The sequence below is a fragment of the Centropristis striata genome, chromosome 22 (genome assembly GCF_030273125.1).
Source record: "Centropristis striata isolate RG_2023a ecotype Rhode Island chromosome 22, C.striata_1.0, whole genome shotgun sequence".
Lineage (NCBI taxonomy): Eukaryota > Metazoa > Chordata > Actinopteri > Perciformes > Serranidae > Centropristis > Centropristis striata.
Genome location: NC_081538.1, coordinates 24,508,795 through 24,527,350, shown reverse-complemented (window position 1 = coordinate 24,527,350; position 18,556 = coordinate 24,508,795). Strand labels below are relative to the sequence as shown.

Below are 18,556 nucleotides of genomic sequence, written 5' to 3'. Positions count from 1 at the left end.
CCTGACGGATTTCAAATTTGGTCAGCACCATCTTGATTAAAAGTAATTTACAGTTCTGTTCGTTATTAGAGTATATGGGCGTGGCATGGCGGCGAATTTCCAGTACTCGCCATGGACAGGAAGCTGCTCTAACTTAATAATGCAATAATGATCCAATCAGCCCCAAATTTCTCATGCATGATGAGAGTCTTGACCTGAACACGCCTGCATGTCAGTATTGACCCATAGTCACAGCGCCCTCCACTGGCAACAGGAAGTAACATGTTCTCCTCATGCACCACTTGTTGTTGAGTATTGCAATACAATATATTGCGATTTAATTGCATTTTGTGTCCACAAAATTGAATTAAATCAAGAATTATTTTGTCAAATAAGAGAAAATTCTCAGTCTGTTCATCTCACTTCAGTCTTTTTATTTCTCCACAATGAGAGTCAAACCCACAGACTGACCAACAAAGTATACAGTCAAACTGAACTGAACTGATATAAAACATGTATCGACAACAACAACTGCAGCATTTTATCAAACTTTCCTCAAATTTAAGCTTCACTGCTCTAAAATTTTTTGAACGAAACCTGAAAAAACAGCCTAACTTTGCAACTTCCTGACACAATATCCTGACGTACATGGTGCCTATAGATTCCTTAGATCTTCTAGTTTCATATGATACCAGTATCTCCAGTATATTCCTAAACGTCAGCTCACTATGTCCTCCGAAAAAAACCAAAAAACCCCAGTGAAAATACTACGCTAAATATCAATACTTGGTGGTCATGAATCAATATAATATTGTCACGCAAAATATCGCAATACTATGCTGTATCGATTCTAATTTCCTCTAATTTGCTGTATAACTGAATACTACTTTGAGTGTGAATTGGATGTCTGAATCCTCACTATATTCTGATGGCAAATTGGGCAAAAGTGAGTGGAATTGAACTGGAATACTGTCAAAAATCTGCACTATGCTAATATTTATTTAAAACTTGTGAATGTTTTGAATATCTGCGTCCATGAATGGGCTCCCTAATCACGACCTGTCAGCACTTATAAACACAGAAAAAAACAGTTTTGAGGCTTGAAAGCTTTTGCTCATAGTTTCCCCGGTGTACTATCAATACTTCTTTGCATGAAATATAAAGATACTGGCTCAGAAACCGCAGCTATAACTCTCAAAACTGTAAACCTTTGTGTACCTTTTGCCGGTGGGATAGAAGCGGGAGCAGCTGAGTCCGTCCCAGGCGCAGTAGGGGTCTCTGGCGAGGCAGCAGTCAGCGCAAGCCGAGCCGTAAGCGTGACAACGGTGCAAGGAGACCTGCGAGACCCCGAACTCGGAGCTGACGTACAGCTGTTGCTGTAGAGTAAACAGTTCAAATGTCAGCCGCCCTGTTTGTCTTAATAAGTGGCCGGCTGACAGGAAAATGAGGCAGAGCGCCGAAACAATAATGGCTTATTATTTCCTTGCCTTTGGGAGGCTTATTGTGCACAGGGGAGTTCTGCTCTGTGCATTACATGGTAGCCACAGACGATGAATAACATATTAAAACAATAAAACTGCACTTAATTGGTGAGGTAAGCAAAGCTGGAAGGACATTTACCTTTTTCGAGGATATTCTCAAGTTTGTAACAGGAGCTTGATTCTGAAAAATAGCACACAGGAGAGAGAGTTTAGGACTTTCAGACGCTGCTGACAATTATTTATATAAAAGTCTCAAAGGAAAAATTGGAAAACATGTCGTATCAGACTTTCTTTAATTAAAAAAAGTCATAGCAGAGACAGAAGCCATCAAGGATCACAGAGATGCAAAAGACACACAGACTTCAGAGTTGTTGTTGTGTCTCGTTTTGGTCATTAAACATCTATGTGGTCATTTTGTATTTCCTTTGTATGGTTGTGGTCGTGTAAATTTCGTAGTTGTTCTGATCTTTTTGCATGTGATTTTTGTCAGTGGTTGCTTTGCCCTATTTTGTAGTCGTTTTGCATCTCTTTGTAGTTGCTTTGTCTCTCTTTGTTGTCATGCTTTGTGTCTTTGTCACAGTTTGTCTTTGTAGTTGTTTTGTGCCTTTTTTAAAGTCATTTTGAGTCTCTTTGTTTAATTTAGTTTAGTGTCTCTTTGCAGTCCATGTCTGTTTATGATTTATTTGTGTCCCTGTTTAATCATTTTGTGTCTATTTGTAATCATTTTGTGTCTCTTTGTAGTCATTTTGAATCTCTTTGTAGTCATTTTGTGTCTCTTTGTTGTCATTTTGTGTCCCTGTTTAATCATTTTGTCTATTTGTAATTATTTTGTGTCTCTTTGTAGTCATTTTGTGTGTCTTTGTAGTCATTATGTGTCTCTTTGTAGTCATTTTTTGAGTCTCTTTGAAGTTTTTTGTGTCTCTTTGTAGTCATTGTGCGTCCATTTGCTAATTATTTTGTGTCTCTTTGTAGTCTCTTTGCTTTTTCATCCCCGTTGAGAGTCTCACTCTGGTCTCTGTGTCTCTGCAGCTGTTGTGGATCTCCTTATTGTCTTCTTGTGTCTCACTGTAGTCATTTCACGTTTCTTTGTGGTCATTTTCAGTCTCTTCCTGGCTGCTACATGTCGGTACTCCTCGCCACATGTCTGCACCTTTCTTGAACAAATATATATTCCAATCTCTTGAGGATAAATCCCTTCATATTGAAGGACGGCTACAGTCCAGGTGGTGTGTTGGAACATGAAAGCAGCCGAGGCCTTTAAGTGTGATCACAGGTCGATCACACGTTTAGTGATCTCAGCTCAGATAAAACAACATGTGTGAAGGTTCACCCGGGGCAGCAGCCAGACTCTCGCAATGTGCTTGCATGTTTCCCATCACTCCTTGCTGCAGAACATCCATCTCCAGAGTGCCACCCTGCTTCTGTCAGTCTGCCCCTGGCCTTTGTGTTGTGGCCAAGCGCGCCCTACTCCCCCCCCCTCAGCCTTTGATTTTGGGGAAAGAAATGGGATGAAAGCAAGAGTATAATGAAAGAAAGGGTAGAAAAACAGACAGCTGACCTTAAACACTTCCAGCTCCTCCAGGATCAGATCCTCGTGCAGGGATTGGTTGCTGGGCAGCACAATCACCTTCTGTACTGTACCTTTGTCTGGGGGCAGAGAGCGGACATGTCAGGAGTTGGAACCACACACACACACACACACACACACACACACACACACACACAGGCATTAAACAACCGTGTGAAATAGATATTGGTGCTCACACTCAAAACAAAGACCTAGAATATGGCAAAGAAAAACTCTGAGTCTGTTTTCTTTTGCCAGTGTTTGCTTTTGAATTAGGCATGATAGCCACGGCCAGTATTGAAAACAAAATCAAATGTGGCAGGAGTGGAAATGGAAGCTCTTAAGCCGGCGCAGGGGGAGAACAAGGGCCAGGAAAAGGGCAAAACGCAACACAACCATCATTAATAAAGGTTGTTTTGTTCCGGGAGTTAACGCAGAAGACTTACAGTAACTGCTGCTGGAAACGCTGATAAGAAGGTCTTGCTCTTGTCAATTTGTGTTTCTTTGTAGTCATTTTGTGTCTCTTTATGTCCCTTTGGAGTCATTTTGAGTGTCTGCTGTTATTTTGTCTCTTTGTAGTCATTTTGTGTCTCTTTGTAGTCATTGTGTTTATTTGTAGTCATTTTGAGTGTCATTGTAATAACTTTGTGTCTCTTTGTTGTCATCTTGTGTCTCTTTGTAGTCATTTTGTGTCTCTTTGTTGTTATTTTGTCTCTTTGTAGTCATTTTGAGTGTTGTTGTAATAATTTTGTCTCTTTGTAGTCATTTTGTGTCTCTTTATACTCATTTTGTATCTCTTTGTAGTCATTTGAGTCACTTTGCAGTCATCTTGAGTCTCTTAGTAGTCATTTTGAGTCTCTTTATAGTCATTTTGTATGTCTTCGAAGTAATTTTGGGTCTCCTTTTAGTCATTTTGGGTCTCTTTGTAATCATTTTGTTTCTCTTTATAGTAAATTTGAGTGTCTTTGTAGTCATTTTGAATCACTTTGTAGTCATCTTGTGTCTCTTTGTAGTCGTTTTGAGTGTCTTTGTTATTATTTTTTCTGTCTCTTTGTTGTTATTTTCTGTCTCTTTGTAGTCATTTCGTGTCTCTTTGTAATCATTGCCACGGCCAGCATTCAAAGCAAAATCAAAAGTGGCATGAGAGGAAATGGAAGCTCTTAAGCCGGTGCAGGGGGAGAACAAGGGCCAGGAAAAGGGCAAAAAGCAACACAACCATCATTAATAAAGGTTGTTTTGTCCCGGGGAGTCAGTGCAGCAGAGCGGGGGGAGGGGGGAGAAGGAGTTACAGTAACAGCTCCTGGAAACGTCCGATAAGAGCGTCTCCCTCATCCTTGAGACAAAGCAGCATTTTCGATAGACAGCGCTGGCTTCTCTTCAAGAATCCAGGCAGGAGAGGCAGAATGGAGAGGGCTGGCTGATAAACACAAGCAGCTGTGAGAGAGAGAGTCCCAGAGCTGCTTTACTGAATGCAAACATGTGCACAAGTGGAGAGCACAAATGCATCATTTTGCACACATACTGTCCCCGTTTAACCAACATGTTGTGAGCGCAAGAAACAAGGGATAGCATATATTCTTCACTTGTGCTCTCTGGAACATTTAATCTCATTATCAGTGTGAAACTCTTTGCCTGCCAGGTGATGTAATGCACTTTTAAATGTGAGGTGGAATGATATTAACTGACCCGCAGGTTCTCTCAGCTGATTTATTAGAATGAAATTATACGAGGTGAAAGTCCTCTCCTGAAGGACCTTTTCTTATCGTCTATGACCTATTTGCGACATGATATAAATGCCGTGTCACGTCTGTGTTTTTTAAATCAGCCACCACACCCACAGTGTACTCTCCCCTCTGTTATCTGATTTCCAGCTGGACTCCACTCAACAATCATATACTTATAAATCACCTGACTGTCGACTTATAAGAGGAAGATATTGTTTTATTGCTGCTTTCTGTCATTTAACTGGAAATAGTTTTGATTCTAATTGCCTGATTGCAATATTAAGGTCCAGGTTAACCAGGTTAAGCCAGATTAATTAAACCATATCAGCTAATAATCAGCTCACAAATCTGTTTCATTGTATACATTAGCTGACGTGTAAGCATTGGACATCTTAGTGGCTGCATTTCTTGCACTTTTGCACTCTTGTACTGGACACAATTGTTTACTGTGTGGACGGGTTGCTAATTTTGTCATTTGGTATTCTGTTTTTATGTAAACGCTAACTACAAGGCAAATTCCTTATCCTAAAGAAGATAGCCTTGACCTTGAATTTGACCAAATTAACACACCGACCCCTTTTAAGAATGTCTGTTTATGTAAAAAATATAGCTCACATATCATCAGATTCTTTACACTTTCAAATACTGGCCTAAAAAAATCCAGCATTATTCAGGTTCTCATACTCAAAAGGGAAGGTTAGATTCACTTGGACTGAAAGAAAACATAACCATAGTTAGTTATTACTAATTATCTCATACCAAAGTTGGGATCGTTCTGTTAGAACTTGCCAAACTAATTTGCTATGCATGGCAAAGTCACACTTTGTGTGAAAAAAAATCATAATTTCGACCTAATATGCAAAAAAAATCCCAGTTAAAAAATACAGTTTTGAAGACATAAATTGAATTAAAATATATAATGTCCTGTCTAGGGCTGCAACAAACTATTATTTTCATTATCTATCAATCTGCTGATTCTTTGCTTGATGAAAAAAATCATAGTTTAGTCTATAAAATGTCAGAAAACAGTGAAAAGCTCCAGACTCTCAAAGTCCAAGGTGATGTCTTTAAATGTGTTGTCAGTCGAAAACCCAAATATATTCATTATAATGATATAAAACTGAAAAAAAAAAACAGGAAAAATCCATATTTGAGTGGCTGACAACAGCACTTTCTAACATTTTGCATTAAAACTACTCTACATACAAAATTCCCAAAAAATGGTTTTACTTTGCTAAAATCAACAGGACTGGTCTACATTCATACCTGTGCCAAGGAAAAGTACTTGGTAGTTGCCGTCTGCAGCCATGACCTGATCCACTGCCACTGATGTGTATTTGTAGTCAGCGTTGGTCCGAACCACCAGAGGTCTCCTCCCCACCGGGTAGATGGGGTTAAACATGACCGGATGGTTTCTAACGAAGGTCACCACGTCGTCTGGGAACTCCTTCGTTGTGTGGATGTCAGGTGTGAAGGCTCCACCAGGACACTGCAGGAAGACCAAAAGAGGTCATTATTGACAAGATACTTGACAGTAATACATAAAGATGGCTGAAAATTAAGCTAAATTTAGATTTTAATAGATTTTGATTAATATATTTTTTAATTAAATATGGAGTCCCACATGGCTCTATATTGGGACCTCAGTTATTTAATTTATTTTTATGTTTCATACATTAATTTGTGAAATGCCAAAGATGTTGCTGCTTATTATGTTTGCAGATACAGAAAAAAATCTTCCTTTTCTTTTGATTATGTTATAAAATTTACTCCTGACTAGGGATGGGCATTTGGAAGAAACCTGCCAACTCGAGATTCTATAACGTTAACAATCAATTAATCGCTAAGTTTTTATACATACTCCAGTATGTATAAAAACGTGCATACATAGGCAAAAATAAAAGGTTAAATATATATATACAGTACTATGGAAAAGCCTGTTTTGATAACGGACTCTTTTATTTTGAAAGGACAAAAAGAGACTTCCTGTCGATCATAAAACTAACTCAAGTGAGATTAAGGAGTTCAATGTTTTATGTTCTAGCACCCTCCAATAAGGCATGAGGTTAGTTTTCGCAGTAATCTTGCATACTGAAGTGTGTTTTGTGTTTAAATAAGTTTTGGATCCAATTAAACCTAGTAATTCATGCTAACAAGATTTGATACAGTAAGCTAGTTGTGCTCTAATTAATACTCTTGAATTTCTGTGTGTTTTATAATTGTTATTGCAACGTAGCTATATACAACTTAATTCTCAGTTCATTGGCTTATTGACGTATGGCCACAGAACCGAACGCTCGGCCGTGTTTAACAAATACACAAATTGATTAAAAATTCCTCGTGATCGACCAAATTTTTAACGACCATTAATCGATCATCGATAAATTATTCCCATCCCTAATCCTGACAGGCTCATTTCCTTTCCCCTGCTCCTTTTTCTGGCCTGAAATGTGCAGGGAGTTGTGGTGAAGATGAAACTTTTATGTGAAGCTGTGTTTTAGAACCATGTAAGCACTGGATAAATAAATGAATGAATGAATGGCCTGAAGATGAACTCACAGTTCCAGGTCTTGGGTAAGGGATGCGGCCCTGGAACGCCACCCACTGGAAGTTGGGCCCGTCTCTGTGAGCGAAGGGCCCGTTGAAGACGGTGAGGATGTCAGCCATGTTGTACACACACACCGCTGAGCCTTTAAACACGGAGCTGAGGAAACGAGATGCATACTTTCAATGAGACACAACAGAAAGAGCCTGCTGCACTCACAACCTCGAGACCAAACCCTGCTAAAATATTCTGCGGTTGTTTATTAAGATCTCTGTTTTTTAAAAGTGCAGCTTGGGTGGAAGCTGAAGCCGAAGCCACTCCCCAGTGTGGGGAGCTCACCTATTTCCCCTCTCATTGATCTGATGCGGTTTGTGCTGAGTCATTTAAAACCACACTGCTTCACACATAAAAGAGTCTTTGTTGAAAAAGGGGGGAGCAGAAGCATGTTGTTCAAAGTGCAGAAGGAGGAAGAATCACAGTGTGGAGAAAAGGAATAACAAGGAGGTAAGACACCTCAAGGACCTCACTGTTTGCTTTGGCTCTGGGTACTCTACTGTAACCTTTCTGTGATCCTGAGGTAAGAAGCAGGTCGAGGGCCTGTGGCAGCGTCACTCCGAGTTAACCAGACAAACTCAATTAGAGATCAGAACACATGGATCAAGTGACCTTTCCTTTAAACCTCTCAATTAGCCATGCAACCCTGCTGACTGAATGAGAGACGTTTAATCAGTTTATCCACTTTTAATTTAGGTTTAGGTCGTAGGTGGTTTCTTTACTTAATTTCTCATGTCAGGGATCATAATGTTTTAAAAGATAAGTTTAATAGCAGGAGAAATTCAAAGATATTCTCAAATGTGGCTGTTGTGGGATTCACTGAAGTAGGAAGAAGTAGTTACTATGGCTTTATAAAGCTAATTATTTACTATCTTTATGTGATTTAATATGTATATATATATGTATATATATATATATCCTTTATTTAACCAGGTAAAAAGTCTCGTTGAGATTAAAAAATCTCTTTTCGAAGGGAGACCTGGCCAAGAAAGCAGCATAAAAAGTGACAAGTTACAACATTTAAACACAGTTAATATAAACAATTAAATACAATTAAATACAAATCACAACATCAGTGAAAGAGCCTCAGTAGAGACTTATAAGGAGCAGTCACACTGACCAAGGGAAATTATTTCTTTATCCTTTAGAATCGATTTAAATTCACCAATTGTGATCAACCATGATAAAGGGGCGGTGTAACTAAAAGCTTTCTTACCTAATTCAGTTCTCACTCTTGGTACCATGATCTGTACAATGATTTGTTTAGTTTGGTTTTTATGGATATAATATATAATATAATATATATAATGATATATTGGATATATTGGATATATTTTAAATCGAAACGTCACTGACAAATGAAAAAAACTTTTCAAAATCAGTGTTCCGTGTTGGGTTGAGAAAACACTGAAACATATAAAAATATAAGATTAAGCGGGGGGCCAGGACTGAAATGCATAATTAAGTCAAGCGATGTAGTATAAAGAGTGACATAGTCCGCACAGGCAAAAAGGAGAGCAAAAAAACAGTAAAATATTAATATTTTAAAGATTATATATAGTAAGTAACTTGGATGTTTCAGGTTTTGTTGGGAAATCTTTGTTGCATGTAATCATCCACATCCCACACATTCCTGTGTCTTTCAAAGATGTTCCTACTATCAAATAAAGGCAGGAATAAATACATGATAATTAAAATAAAAGCATGATTAAAATATAAAAAAGTGCATGCTGTGAGTTGAGTGGCTCATAATCTGAGTGCAAAGTAGCAGTAGCAATGTGCAACGGGCACAGGAGTTGCATTTAGTCTGTGTTTTGGGAGTTTTTTAAGAAATAAATCAATCAGACTGTCATCTCTCGTTCCCTTTAAAAGCAAAGCGTGCCTGCAAATGCACCGATAACCTGTTTAACTGAGGAGGCGGAGGATCGATGCTGTCCAGACAGACAAGTGTGCATGCGTTGTAAACCACTTATGTAAGAACATCTTTCTATCTGAGTAACTATCAGAAATAAAAATACTGCACCGTTGACTTTAGACCGGATTTTTGTTAGTCAAAGGTGCAAACACTTTCTGCTGCCTCAAAGTAGGATTGTGCCAACAACATTTACCTCACCTCATGTTAAGACCAACACAGCCATGGCTGCAACATTTTCTACTTACATAGGTGCTGGGCATGAAAATTACCTTAAAATTAGCACTAACAAGCAGATAACCTAGTAGGGCGGTGCATACAATCCCATATACTAAAGCTGAGTGTTTACCACAGTGGCCTGATTTAGATTACGAACCTGAGGCCCTTTACTGCATGTTGTCCCCTACCTCTCCCCCCTTTCCTGTCTATTTTCAACTGCACTACCTAATAATGGCAAAAAAGCCCCTAAACAATCTAAAACAGGACAACGGTGACCATATTTTCCAGTTTTCTCCTGAAACCTGATGAAAAAGACTCAGGTTTCACCAATCGAAAAAATGCAGTAATGAAATTCTCTCTGCACTCAAAAATCCTGCTGTGTACTATCAATCTATCCAGCAACACATATCATAATATATATACTCTCTATCAAAGTGAACTATAAATATATCACACACTCAGCAAAATAACGCATTGCTGCTTGCAACCATAAGGGCGAAACATGAAAACGAAGGCCACATGTTGAAGCCACCAGCTCGCTGTAATTGATAGTTCATCATCCGAGTGAGCCGTTCTGCAACATGACACATGACGTCTCTATGCAACGGGCCCTTTGACAAGCACGACCCCTGTCTGCTGATATCCAGCCGGTGATTAACATAACCACTGAGGCCTGCAGGAATGTTACAGTTGGCTCCGTCTCCGTCGGTCTTACCTTGTGGACGTGAAGACTCCAAACACCAACAGGCCCTTGGGCTGATCGGTTTCCAGCAAAAATACATTTTCTGAAAGAGAAAACACACATGTGCACACATAAGCGAATGTGTAATCCTTTCAACAAATTCCCTTTATCCCATAACGTCTCATCCTGCAGGTATGCATGCCAAAGAGTAAGGAATGCATGAATTAATAACTGGTCATGTTGACAGATTGACTGGTCTGATGAACTGAATGGAAAAACAGGTTTAAGATGCTTTGAGCCGGTGTTTGTAGATTTCGGAGCTGAAGCTAAGGCAGGACTGGAATAATACGCCCATAAACGAACACAAGGTAACCAAAAACAACAGAGAAATTGTTATGAAAGTTGATAAAGGCCTACGGCCATAATCCAGACCAAATAAAGGAAGTACCGCGGATTGTTTATGGAGAAAGCAATCACTGGAAACCTTGGAACTAAAATAGTGAGCTTTCGGGAATTAGGATGGTCTTGTTTTTTCGAAAACACAGAGTTTGTTTTAAACTTGTTTCACGGAGCATGAAAATAAGACGGAGCCTGGAATATATAACATGTGAGAACACCACAGTAGTGTTCCGGCTCTCACCCAGTTCGTCAAAGTGAGTTTCGGTGCCGTCTTCCTCCAGGACCGAACAAACCATCCTGGCCTTCAGGAAGGTGGTCCACTTGTTGACCAGGCTCCGCTGGCCCCCGATGTCACTCTGTGGACACAAAGCTGCACATAGCAACTGGAAAAAAACACAAAACATACGCTGTAGATTTATTCAGGCACAGAAAATAAAAGGGCACTCACTGGACACACTCTGGCCACCATGGTGTGGATGTTTTTAGTGTTTCCACTGTTGTCTGTCAGCCTCTCGCGGAAGAAAAAGTACAATTTGGCATCGTTGGGGTCCGTCCCGTCTGGTATCAGGTGGGCATCAATGAAGATTGGCTCTGAATGGAAACAAGGAAGATATTAATATTTGTGTCTTTATTACTGTATGCAAACAAACAGAATAAGTCTGAGAGTTTAACTTCTCACACTGCAGGTAAGTAGGTTGCTTTATAGCCTGTTGTGCATGTAGCTACACTGGAAACTAGAGCCCGACAGATATATCAGTTGACAGATATTATCGGCCAATATTGACCTATTAAAGACATATCAATGTCGGTGTATATGCTGTACGATATGTGCCAATATGGAAACTTTTTAAAAACAATATATAATGCAGAAAATGTTGCTTGGCGTGATTTAGAAATGGTGTCAGCTATAAAAATAATTTCAGTAATGATGTTTATTTAGCTATTTATTTTATTCCTATTTATTCTGTAACACTTTAAGTCAGACCTGGGCATCAGGCGGCCAAGGGGCCACATCCAGCCCATTGGCTGTCTCTGTCCGGCCCCGCATGAGGTTACCCAGAAATTACAAATTAATACAACCACGGTGCTTTTATTTTGAGGGCGATTTTTATGTGCATGCCTTTCACAAAAAACGGGATGGGCGTTTTGAAGAAACCTGTATACTCGAGCATCTATAACATCAATGATCAATTCATTGATTAATCGGTATGTTTTTATACATACTCCAGTATGTATAAAAGCATGCATACATGGGCAAAATAAAAGATTGATATACTGTACATATATACAGTACTATGCAAAAGCCTGATAATGGACACTTTTATTTTGAAAGGACGAAAAGAGACTTCCTGTCGATCATGAAACTGTACAGATAACGTCAAGGAGTTCAAGGTTTTATGTTTTAGCCTCCCCAAAGAGGCATGAGGTCAATTTTCACAGTAATCTTGCATATTTAAGTGTGTTTTCTGTAAAAAACACTTATTGCTTTTGAATAAAGTAAAAAAAAAAATGCTGGTCTACTGTGTAACATACATGCTCTATATTGTTTTTGTGGTTTGAATGTATGTTGTGTGTAAAATAAATGGATAAGTGAGATAATAATTGGAGTTTTTACTATTTTTACTGCTATATTTGACTTAGTCCACATTAACATAGTCTTATCATAACATATATTCTTACCAGAAGTAGCTCAAATCCATATCATTTCCTGCATTTTATCAAGCAGTAAAATTAATATTGAGCAGAATTAGGTTTAGAGTATCGGCCCTCCACAACCTTCACAGTATCTCATGTGGCCCCTTGGGAAAACTAATTGCCCACCCCTGCTTTAAGTGGACTACTTGATTACAATAAGCAAACTATTTTAACAGCATTTATAGGAATGATTCTGTCTCAAGCTTTTTGATCAATACAAGTGCTTAAAAACTGTAACCATAATCACTTTAAGTGGTTTTCATTGTACTAATAAAAGCTGTTACTCATTCACAATAATACATATTTAACACAAATGTATTTTACTTGCAATAAAAACATTTTTTTTGATTGCAGTGTGGAAGGCTTTGCTCTCAAGTCTATTCTATTCTATCATTAACAATCATTGAGGAAAAAAAGATAAAAAGTATTTTTTTGTGTGTAAATTAATCAATATTTATACACAGTAAAGATCTTTGTGTGTGTTCTCACCACTAAGCCACTTAGAGTTGTGCTGGTCTGTCCGCACTGCGTTTCTCTTGGTCAGGCTCCTGAAGATGGCAGCATCTGTCCCCATGAAGTCAATGTACACTCCTGAGAACAGCTCCTGGTCTGCAGGAGACACACAACACATCAGAAATATGCTCACATCATTTGTAGAGCCACAAAACCCACAATCTCCTATACAGTGCATCTAAAAACCATGAAACAGCCTCAAATAATTAAGACAATATGGAGAAAATACACTAAAATGTGCTTCCCTGGCTGATAAATAAAGTTCCCTGAGTTGGTTCCCAGTCTGTGTGTGTTCTGCTGCTAATAAGAGACTTTGTGCTTTCCACAGCCGCTTCATGCCCTTTATCATTCCTGCACTCTCACTTCATCATCCATCAGTTCCAGACCATGTGTTTTGGAGGATGTGGGGCAAGTTGAGGGCGGATTAGGGCAATGTGGCCCGCATCCAAGCTGGCCTTACTAAGGAGCGAGTGTTGACAGCCACATAAGGGTCCAAAACACGATGATGGCGGGGAATGAAGAGGAGATTTTATCGAGCCCAGACGCTGCCTGTGATTCTCTAGAGCAGTAGTTCTCAACCTTTTTGATTCGTCCGCAACCCCCCCTCACTGAACAGAATCTCACACGCACAGTTCAGATCATACAAACTCAGTTGATACGACGAATTTTAGACAAATAATGAAGCAGCCAACAACTAAAACATCTGTCTGTGCATATATATATATATATATATATATATATATATATAAATATATATATATATATATATTTTTTTTTTTTATATTTTATTGTTACTTTTAATCTAAGTCCTTTGCTATAAGTTTAAAGGTCCATTCTGACCTTCTGAGTGTGTAACAGTCAGCTTCAAGCTCCTTGGAAAGTAATAACTTGCTACTTTGGGATTTGTCAGAAAAGACACAAAATTACCCAAAAAAGAATCCAATTGATCACAAAATGACACAAAATGATCAAAAAAAGACACAAAATAACCAAAAAATTACATAAAATTAACTCAAATTAACCAAAAAATGACCACAAAAGACACAAATTGACCAAAAAAGACACAAAATGACCCAAAAAAAGGTAACAAAATGACCAAAAAAGAGACATATTGACCACAAAATGACCAGAAAAGACACAAAATGACTAAAAAAAGACACAAAATTACCAAATAAAGGAAACAAAATGACCAAAAAAAGAGACAAATTGACCACAAAATTACCAGAAAAGACACAAAATGACCAAAAAAAAAAAGACACAAAATGACCAAAAAAATGGCATTAAATGACCAAAAAGACTAAAACACATTAACACATGAACACTTTAACACAGTGGAGACAGAGCTGACTTCCAAAATGATTTGGCGACCCCCAGAAATCATCTCACGACCCCAATTGCGGTCGGGGCCCCAAGGTTGACAATATCTGCTCTAGAGGGTTGGAGAGCGGCATCGCTGCTTCCACAGCCTCGTCTTTGACCTGGAGTCCATTTGGCGCAGCGCCTTCCTTCCTGCCCCTCTGGGTTATTGCACCCTCCCCCCCCCGGGCATCTTTGAGGGTGTTCACTAGCTGGCAAAGCTGCTGCTGACATGGCCGTGCTCAGGTGTCAGAAAGCAGAGCTGAGGGTGCAATGTGTCCCCTTTAGCCGTGTCAACAGCAACCCGACACTCCTCCAACCAATCACAGATCAAAGGGGAGGAGAGGGCGCGGCCTGACCTGAAGGAGGTACGGCCTCTGGTGTGTTTAAGTCCAGCTGAAATTTGAGTTCTGCTCACTTTTTGTTCAAAACCACTGTTTTGATAGTGACTGACATTTGACGGCTGGTGTTACAAGAAGATAGCACCAATCAAATTATAGTACAGTACAAACAACTGAATTAATTTCATGCCATCTGCAAAACACTAATGAACAGGTTTGGTTACTGTAGAAAAAAACTTTAATTTCTTTTATTGGTAGATTTTTTTTTTTTTAAAGGCAGATGCATAGACTGTATAAAAAAAGGTGGATGTAGCTTATGGTAACTTAAGCCTGCATTCTATTTAATGGCCAGCAGGGGGAGACTCCACTGGTTGCAAAATAAGTCAGGTTGTATAGAAGTCTATGAGAAAATGACCCTACTTCTTACGTGATTTATTACCTCAGTAAACATTTTTCTAGTGAGTTTATGGTCCTGATCTCTAGTTTCAGTTCTTCTCCAGCGCAGCATGTTGTTCAGTAAATTATGGCCCAGTTTAGAGTGAAATAGAAGATAAAGCACATTCCTAGCAAGACAACCTGTTGATATGGAAAAGAGGTATAGCAATGCCTAGCTATGGCACTGTGTACATTTAAATAGCCATTTATGCATGTTTCTCTGTATTTTCATCTTACAAATCCGATTCCAAAAAGTTGGGGGGCATTGAGAAAAAAACACTTAAATCAAATATTAAAACGCTCATGATTTGCAAACCAACATTCAACTGAATACATGAACAAGACAAGATATCTAATGCCCAAACTTGGACATTTGTTTCCTGAAAATATATAAACTTTCCCGTGTTTTTTGAGTTCCTGAATGTTGATTAATACACTTTATGCTGGGTTTACACCAAACGATTTTCACAGTCCCAGACTAAAAACTGAAAGTCTTTAGTAAATCTAGGAGTCTTACTGGAGTCACAGCGCGCTCCCGTCATCCCGATCGTTAAGTGTAAGGTAGTAATCGGCGCTGTTTCTTATCAGTCTTTTCCTAATCTTGGGTTTGCGATCATATCAAACGTGTTTGATATTATCGCAAGTCGCAGTGACGTAACACAATCAACAACCAATAGATGAGCGGGTCCAGACCGGCAGTAAAACCACTTCGACAGGAAAAAGTAACATCACAATAATGTCAGAAAACTCAATCCTAAATACAAATATAGAGATGTATTATATTTATGGCCACAAGCGGGATTTTGGGGGCGCTGTTTCTTAGTAAAAAGAACAGTAAGCAGACCCAGTTAAAATGTATAAATAAATGTATACATAAATAAGTAATAAATAATTGATGATGAATGTGTGATTAACTAAATGAAAGTTGATAGAGCTGATAAGTATAATTATTCAATTAAACAAATAATTAAATAGGACATAAATGTATATCATGAATTCTTTTCTACAGTTTCCTTTCCTTTATTCTTCCATATATCTATTTTACTTTTTTAATTTTAACTTTTCATGTCAGAAAAACAGAAACCCCTTTTCAGCTTTGTGAGGGGCATTTTGTGGCGTCTTCTTTTCTTTTTCTTTTTTCAACACAAACCACTGCACACACAAATATTGCATGGTAAAAAAAAAAAAAAGCTAAAGAAAATCTAGTTGTAGTCTTGTAAATAGTGATCCTGCAAGATTCACAGTCTTTGTAGAATCTCAGTCTGAGACTAGGCTGGGACTAAAAACTCTAAACACTTGTCTTTAGATGTGAGCAGGTGTGAGCTGATAGTCTTGCAGGAGTCTTTCCAAATCTTTTCAAAGTCTTCTGGTGTATAGGTAGCATTAGACGCCTAAAATTGTGGGTTTTTTCATCGTTTGGTTGCACCAATAGATCGTCTCAGGAGTCGATTGTTTATTCAGGAAAGAACATGATTTCTTGTTTTTTTTGTGTATTCTGGCTAAAAATGTGCCTCCCAAATAAGATCCCAACACCTGCAAGAACTTAACCCAACGCTGGTCTATTGTCTAAATATGGTCACATCTGGATGACAAAATGTCAAACATCTGGCTTAAAAACAGTAGTCTACAAATCAATGGGTGACATCATGGTGGGAGAAGTAGGGTCATTTTCTCATAGACTTCTACACAATCTGACATATCATTGCAACCAGTGGAGTCGCCCCCTGCTGGCCATTATAAAGAATGCAGGCTTAAGTTACCACAAGCAACATCCACTTCCTTTACAGTCCAAAGGGCAAAAGTCATGAAGGTGAAGTCAGAGAGCACCTACTGAGCATGACGGAGACTGTATTCACTTGAGGGTTGAAGGAGCACCTCCCTTTTCCAGACTCGGTCCTGGAGTCGATGTGAAAGACTTGTTCCTGTGAAAAGACAGAGAAAAGGGGAAGTCAGAGATTGTGGAGACAGGTTTATATGATAAGATATTCCGTCTAGCACAATAAAACTGCATGTATGAGTGTACCAAATGTCCCACAAGGTAGCCCCGCTCATGTTTCCTTCCTTTTTAGTTGGTCCTGGTCCGGTCTACCCTAACTGGCCCACTTGGGACAGTAAAAAGCACATTCCATTTGGGAGGAGAGGAGGAATTTTTTTCTGCTTATGTGTTGGATAGCCATCTCTCCATCTCAGGTGGAGCGGCTGCCAAGTTTAAACCCCCTCCTTGTGGCGGACTGGACGGTCCAAGCTGCTTTGACTGTAACCTGGGTGAATTATTGGGCTTCCTGTCCCATCCTATTTGGGTCTGGCTCGTGGCGGTGCTGCTGCTGCTGCTTCCTTGAATGGGGAAGCAACTGACGTCAGCTGAGGAGAATTATTGCAGGAAAATGTGTCTGTTTGCCAAACTGTTCTGGAGGTGGACCCACTCAATCTGTCATGGTTAACTTACGACACTGCAAAAAGTATCTTTTTCATATTTTAACAAGTCAATTGATGTTGTAATGGACCATTCAACCCCCTATCCACTTAAAAGTGGTCTTTATTTAAAATTGTTGGTTAGAACTAATACCAGTTAGTTGGGAAGAATGCCCCCACAATATCTGAGGAACATATTGGCATGGCACATATATATTTATACTTATCCCAAATATATATCAAAATGATTTGCTCTGCTTTTCTTCAGTCTAGAGTTGCAACAATTGGTTGAATAGTCTCTAACTAATTGATCATTTGTCAAACAGAAGATTGATCGCCAACTATATTTTGATATTCAATTCAGTGTTAAAGTAATTTTTCATGCAATAATGGCAAAAAAAAAGCTGTTTTCAGCCTGACCGAAAACCTTTGTTGCATATCATTCTCCCCATCTGTCTTCCATCATATTCCGTCACTTTTCTGTTATCCACTGTAAACACATTTGACAGTGTTAGGAAGAATGCCTCCAATATGTTTGAGGAATAAATTGCAACAAAAAGGCATAATGCAGATGGTATTTATCCCAAATAAACACTACCGCTCAAAAGTTTGGGGTCACTTAGAAATCTCCTTATTTCTGAAAGAAAAACACTATTTTTTAATATTAAAATAACATAATCGGGGAGTCCCAGTGGGTTCGAATCCGGCTTGAGGTCCCTTTGCCGCATGTCTCCTTTCTATCTGTCACTATCTAATAAAGCATGAAAAAAATAATCTTTAAAAATAAAAATGAATGTATTAATTAAAACTGATCAGACATACAGTGTAGACATTGATAATGTGTAAAAATGACTATTATAAAGCTGGAAACGTCTGATTTTCTTATGAAATATCTATTATATATTGTCCTTTGTTCCAGTGGCACATTGTGTTAATCCACGTTTATAGTGTTGAAAGACTCATTGATCATTAAAACACCTGAGCATTATGTTAGCACAGCTGAAAACTGCTTTGTGCTTTTTTGAGAAGCAATAAAATGATCCTTCCTCAGGCTGGTTGAGTATCTAGAGGTAAAGCTGGAGATTTGTACAGATTAAAATTATTATTTTTCAGTCTAGAGTTGCAACAATGAATCGAAGTCTCTAATTAATTGATTATTTGACCAGCAGAAGACTAATCCACAACTATTTTGATAACCAATTCAGTATTAAAGTCGTTTTTCATGCAACAACAGCAGAAAAT

General features: G+C 38.6%; 1 protein-coding gene across 1 annotated transcript in view; it reads right to left on the bottom strand.

Moving 5' to 3' along the window:
- sema3c (sema domain, immunoglobulin domain (Ig), short basic domain, secreted, (semaphorin) 3C) overlaps positions 1-18,556 on the bottom strand; it is an 84,693-nt gene that overhangs the window by 9,191 nt on the left and 56,946 nt on the right. The window contains exons 6-15 of the mRNA XM_059325728.1: positions 16,734-16,824; positions 12,747-12,866; positions 11,011-11,153; positions 10,804-10,918; positions 10,197-10,266; positions 7,311-7,455; positions 6,018-6,240; positions 3,019-3,107; positions 1,600-1,641; positions 1,198-1,355 (exon numbers count right to left, since the gene is read on the bottom strand). Of these exons, the coding sequence (XP_059181711.1) occupies positions 1,198-1,355; positions 1,600-1,641; positions 3,019-3,107; positions 6,018-6,240; positions 7,311-7,455; positions 10,197-10,266; positions 10,804-10,918; positions 11,011-11,153; positions 12,747-12,866; positions 16,734-16,824 (1,196 nt within the window). The remainder of the gene's footprint in view (positions 1-1,197; positions 1,356-1,599; positions 1,642-3,018; positions 3,108-6,017; positions 6,241-7,310; positions 7,456-10,196; positions 10,267-10,803; positions 10,919-11,010; positions 11,154-12,746; positions 12,867-16,733; positions 16,825-18,556) is intronic.